General features: G+C 57.8%; 1 protein-coding gene across 1 annotated transcript; it reads left to right on the top strand.

The window, feature by feature from the left end:
- Positions 1–5155: 5155 nt before the first annotated feature.
- LOC309583726 (olfactory receptor 14J1-like) lies at positions 5156–6004 on the top strand (the record flags this gene model as incomplete). Its single annotated transcript, XM_082299507.1, has 1 exon — positions 5156–6004. One exon carries the CDS (start codon positions 5156–5158, stop codon positions 6002–6004), a length of 849 nt encoding a protein of 282 aa, XP_082155633.1.
- Between the last annotated feature and the right edge of the window lie 212 nt (positions 6005–6216).

Genomic DNA, 6216 nt, shown 5'->3' with positions numbered 1-6216 from the left:
TTCCAATCCCTCCCAGTCTGATTCCAGTATGATCACAGTCCCTCTCAGATACTCCCAGTATCATCCCAGTCAGTTCCAGTAGGATCCCAGTATGACCCCAGCATGGGCACAGCTGCTCCCATTATCTTCCAGTGTGGTTCCAGTTGAACCCAGTTGCCCCCAGTTCAGACCCAGTCACTCCCCACATGAGGTTGAGCGCTCCCTGAATTCACAGCCCCCACCCGTGGGATCATCGCCCCCCATCCCGCAGGTGCCCGGGGAGGGGGAGCTCGGCCCAGATATCCCGGGGGGGTTCCCTGGGTTGGGTTTTTTGGGGGGATGTTTGGAGAATGAAGAACTCCAAAGCTGAGCAGAAAATGCCCCTTGTGAGGATATTGGGGGTCCCCAGGAGGTGTTTCTGGGGGTCCCGGTGGCGGTGCCAGCAGAGCCCTGGCAGCGGGCAGGGGGATGTGGGGTACGCCCCGTGGTGGGGGTTGGGTCTGCCCGGGTCAGGCACGGCCACCTCCAGCCCGGAGCCAGGGGGCTGCGGGACCCCTTGGGAGAGCCGGAGGGGGAACCTCGGGAGCCCAGAGTGGGACGAGCAGAGAGGGGCAGTACCGGGAGCAGGGGAGCCCCGGCAGTCTGGAGGAGCGAACCCCTGTGACCCCCAGGGCCCCAAAGTGGGGAGCCCAGAGAGGGGGGAGCGCCGCCATTCGCGGGACCCTCAACAGCCTGGAGAGGGGCAGGGGGGACTCCTTGGACCCCCTGCACCCCAAAGCAGAGAATAAGGGGAGAAGGGACCTGGGGACCCCATAACCCCCAGCATCCCTAAAGTGGGAAGACCAAAGGGGGGAGCTTTTGGATTCCTGGACTCCCAGCAGCCTGGGGAGGGTGGAGACCAAGGAGAGAGGGGGACCCCAATAAAAGAGGAACCCCCAGCAGCTGGGACAGGGGGAACCCCCGGACACCAAAGGGGAGAGACCAGAGACAGGGAACTCCTGAGAGGCTTTTTCAGAGCAGATTTTTATGGACACACAGTGCCCAGTGACTTCTAGAGATGGACTTGGGCAGAGGGACCTTAAACTCAATGTGCTCATCCCTTGTTTCTCCCCAAACCAGGATTTCCCATTCCCAGCCCTTGGCCAGATGAAGGAGGAGGCTGTGAGGAAGAGGAAAATGCCCCGGGAGCCCCAGGCAGGTGAGGAGGAAGTCAGTGCCCCTTTCCCCTCTCTCCTGCTCCATCTCCCAGCCCAGCATCGCCCCCGGCTGCAGGACAACCCCGCTGCCGACGCCGTCCTGCCGGGGACGGACTGGGGGGATCTCCTTGCCCTTCCCTGTGGCACGGAGGCAAATCCCATCCTCTCCTTGTCCTTCCTCCCCAGACAAGGAGCTGAGCACGGAGCCCAGGGAGGACAAATCCCCGCGGCAGAACCTGGTGGAAGAGGCCGTTTTGAGCGGCTCCACGGCCCTGGAATCCAACGGGGAGGAAAAGCCCCGGAGATCCCGCAGGAGGAGGGGCTGCAAACGCAGCCCAGGGTGCTCTGAGGAGGAAAGACCCACCCTGTGCCGGGAAGGCGGCCGGAGATGCAGCCAGAGGTCAGAGCTGGTGGTTCATGAGCAGCTTCACAATGGGGAGAAGCCCCACAAGTGTGGGGAATGTGGGAAGAGCTTCAGGTGGAGCTCCCACCTGATCATCCACCAGCGCATCCACACCGGGGAGAGGCCCTACGAGTGTGGGGAGTGTGGGAAGGGGTTTCAGACCAGCTCCACTCTCCTCCAGCACCAGCGGATTCACACGGATGAGAGGCCCTTCCGCTGCCCTGACTGCAGGGAGGGCTTCAAACAAAACTCCCACCTCGTCACCCACCAGCGCATCCACACCGGGGAGAGGCCCTACGAGTGTCCCCAGTGCGGGAAGAGCTTCTCCAGGAGCTCTCACTTGACCCAACACCAACGGAGGCACCGCTAAGGGAAGCCCTGCGAGTGCCCCGACTGTGGCAAGAGCTTTGTCCTCTGCTCCAACTCCATCTCCCATCAGAGGAGCCACGTTTGGCAGAGCCCTGGTGACCCACATTCCCTGTGATCCAGGTTGGGAAGAGCCCTGGCTGGTGCTCTCCACGTTCTCCTGGATCCCCATTGGCACCTGGGTGAACACAGGGGCAGGAACATCCATCGGGACTCAGATCAACATTGGAAATTCACTGGGAACAGCTGATTTTTTACCTTTACACCCTAAAATTTTCGTCTGCTCTGTCCAATTGTTTCTTCTGGTGGCTGCGGAGACAAACAATGGACTCTACACGATTCGGTGTGAATCAGGCAGAAGCCATTTTATTGATGACCTACTGTCCCTCATATACAGTTCTTGCTTTCCCTACACGCGATCGTGCATAATTATTATGGGTTAAGGGCTATTTTCACACGCTGCTTTATGCTTTGTGATTGGCTCTTGTCTGTGTGTCACATTGTCTGTCGTGTATGTCACAACTGTCCTTCAGTTTGCCTTTTCTTATCCTTTTCTTCCTTTGCTTGTTCCTCATTCACATCCTCCCCAGTGCTGCTTGTTCCTTTCTCACAACCTCCCCATGGACTCTTCCCCTGTGTAGGTGCTCAAGTCCTTCTGTCTTACGTGCTCTGGTTCCTCTGTTTTATGGCTGGTTCACATTATGTCCATTTTCTAGTAAAAACATGATTTCCACAGTCGAGGCATCAATGGGTCCCACTGAGCTCCATGCCCACCACAGGCTCCTCATGGACTCCTTGGAGGAGAGAATTGGGGGCCAGGATTGCACAAAGCTCTCAGAGACTCCCAGGCAAAAGCCAAAGCCAAAGTCCTTTGAAAACCCTGCAGTCCCTGGGAGCATTGAGGAGCCCCCAGGGCCATTCCTGACCAAGGCTCCGCAGGGACTCCTTCCAGCAGATCCCTGAGGCCACTGGGATGTGGGGGGATGCTGAGGGCAGGACAAGGGGCTGACAGTGCCCAGCCTTGCTGGGGCTGTGCCAGGAGGCCCCAGGGCCTCAGGACAAGGTGTCTCCTCCCAGCCCTTGGTGGCACAGATGCTGCTGTGCCCCAGGGCACCAAGAATTGGCTTCTCTTTGTCCCCCTGTCATCCCTGCCTCCAGTTCTCTGCTCTGACTGCAGCCTGGGGACACTTTCTCAGTCGTGTCCCTCACTGGGACCCATGAAAACTTCCAGAAACTTTGAAGTTCAATTCTGGCTGGAATTCTTGGGAGGTTTGTGCCAGTCGCTGTCAGGGCCTGATGTTCAGGGCCTCAGCACCAAGGCCCGAGAGGGTCATTGCAGTCCTTGTGCTGTGTGTGTGCTGCTGAGCTGGGCCGGGCTCCTGGCACAGAGGCAGCTCCTGGCAAGCGGCAGCGCTGCAGAGAGACAGCTCTGGCCAGGAGCAGCTCCTGGGCACAGCCCAGCAGGGCTGGGGCACTGCCTGCAGCCAGCCCGGGCACAGCACAGAGGCACACAGGGCTGAAACTCAGCCGGGGCTGGGAAGGGGCTGGGAAGTGACTGCGGGAGAATCACTCCCAGCCCCTGGCACAGGAAGCCTCTGGCTGCAGGACACGGCAGCTGCAGCTCCTGGAGGGATCTCCTAAAGCTGCAGCATCCCCCTGCCTACGGATTCTGTGAGTACAACTCAGAGCATCTCGAGTGCAGGGGAGGTGAAATGCTCATGAGCCTCTGACGGGCTGAGGGTTTCTGATCACTCCCAGAATATTTCCAATACAAGGATTTTGATAGAAATGAGGAAATTTCCTGAGACTTTGTTTTCAGTTTCCTGCCATTGGAGAATGGTGGGGAGGGTGGATAAATATTAAAGGTGTGATGAATTTTGTCAGGTCCCTGGGACATCCAAACTGTTCCTTTCAGTGATCAGCAGGTGCACAGGAGATGCCTCCTGTGCTTTCAGCCACTCCCGTGCCCATGGACAGCACCAGCATCACCTTGGCTGGACCCCTCAGGCTCAGTCTGAGCTGTCCTTTCTCCAAGCTGCAAACAGAACCTGCCCCAGCCAGTGCCCTGCACACAGGCAGGTTTCTGTAGGGCCAAGGAGAGTGCACAGAGATTTGGGGTCTGTGAGTGCTGGCAGGGAGAGATCAGGCAGAGGGAAAAGCTCCAGGAGGAAAATCCCCAGGAAGCAGAGGGGAGATCAGGGAAGGAGAGAAAACAAAGCCAGCAATGTGTCAGGGAGAGTTTAGAGATCCCCACAGGATCCCCTCCAGTGCAGCCCCTCCCTCTGAAGAAGCCCCCTCCCTCCTGTGCCCCCCAGCCAAGGCTCTGCCCTCAGGGCCGGGGCTCCAAGGCGTGAAGCCCCTCCTGGGCAGGCAGAGCTGCAGCAGAGCCGTGGGGCAGCTCTGCAGCCCCGGGCCCAGTTCCCTCTGCAGAGCACAGGGCTGGGAGCAGCTGCCCGGCCCTGGGGGCTCTGGTAGGGGGCACAGCTGGCTCAGGGTGACGCTGGCCCCAGAGCCCGGCTGTGGGCAGGGCTGTCAGTGCAGCCAGGGCAGCAGCTCAATCTCCCTTCATCCAGTGCCCGCTCTGGGACTCTTGGCTCTCTCCCCGAGGTTTCCTTCCAAGCTGGGAGTTTCCTCCAGGATGCAAATGTGTCCTGGAGCATCTTTGTGTTATCTGAAAGGCCCAGAGAGAGGAGAAAAGCAGAGATGCTACAAGTGTGAAAATGCTGTCGGGTTGGTGAAATGAGCCAGGGGTGTCCTCGGCTACGAATGTGGTGCTGAGACCTTGAGAGAGGGACGGACATTTGGGGGTCTGTGGTGGATCCATCTGCTCCCAGCAGCACCTGGTGATCTTTAAGGGAAACATGGGAGGGTGAACATTCTACATTTGAGAGAAGTGAAACTGAGAAACTCTGAGCAGGTCAGAATGACAGAGCACCTCCCCTGAGTCTCCACTCATCATCTTGCCTTGCAAAAGTTGCTCTGTTCTCCCTGAAGGCAGCAGAAATGCTGAGGATTTCTGATACCCAAGAATACCAAGAGAGATATGGGGGGAGTTAGAAAAAAAAACCTCAGAACTCTTAAACACAAAAGGGTGTCTGTGTGTGTTCCAGGGGAGGGTGGATGGGAAATGGCTTTGGTTGTGGTTACAGATCTCCTCTAACTCTTCACTGTGTTTTTCTCCATGGTAGAACCCAATGCCCGGACACAGCCAATGTCCAACAGCAGCTCCATCAGCCCCTTCCTCCTGCTGGCATTGGCAGACACGCGGCAGCTGCAGCTCCTGCACTTCTGCCTCTTCCTGGGCATCTCCCTGGCTGCCCTCCTGGGCAGCGGCCTCATCATCAGCGCCGGAGCCTGCGGCCAGCACCTGCACAGCCCCATGTTCTTCTTCCTGCTCAGCCTGGCCCTCACCGACCTGGGCTCCATCTGCACCACTGTCCCCAAGGCCATGCACAATTCCCTCTGGGGCACCAGCCACATCTCCTACTCAGCATGTGCTGCTCACGTGTTTTTCTTTCTCTTCTTCCTCTCAGCAGAGGATTTCCTCCTCACCATCATGTGCTACGAGCGCTACGTGTCCATCTGCAAAGCCCTGCACTACGGGACCCTCCTGGGCAGCAGAGCTTGTGCCCACATGGCAGCAGCTGCCTGGGCCAGTGCCTTTCTCTACGCTCTCCTGCACACGGCCAATACATTTTCCCTGCCCCTGGGCCAGGGCAATGCCCTGGGCCAGTTCTTCTGTGAAATCCCACACATCCTCAAGCTCTCCTGCTCACACTGCCACCTCAGGGAACTTGGGCTCATCACTGTCAGTGGCTGTTTGGTGTTTGGCTGTTTTGTGTTCATTGTTTTCTCCTATGTGCAGATCTTCAGGGCTGTGCTGAGGATCCCCTCTGAGCAGGGCCGGCACAAAGCCTTTTCCACGTGCCTCCCTCACCTGGCCGTGCTCTCTCTGTTCCTCAGCACTGTTATGTTTTCCTACCTGAAGCCCCCCTCCATCTCCTCCCATCCCTGGATGTGGCACTGTCAGTTCTGTACTCGGTGGTGCCTCCAGCCCTGAACCCCCTCATCTACAGCCTGAGGAACCAGGAGCTCAGGGATGCCCTGAGGAAAGTGAGGACTGGATACTTTTCACAAGTTAAAATCTTTCTATTTCCTTCTGCCATGCGGGGAAAATGATGACTAGGATGCTTCTCAGAAGTAATAATCTCTCTCTTTCCTGCTCCAGAACCTTCAGAATGTAACTTTACAATCTGGGCCTTTTTTTTCCTC

Source organism: Coloeus monedula, assembly GCF_965178545.1.
Source record: "Coloeus monedula genome assembly, chromosome: 32".
NCBI lineage: Eukaryota > Metazoa > Chordata > Aves > Passeriformes > Corvidae > Coloeus > Coloeus monedula.
The sequence above is the reverse complement of the archived record's forward strand: the minus strand, read 5'-3'. Positions and strand labels throughout refer to the sequence as shown.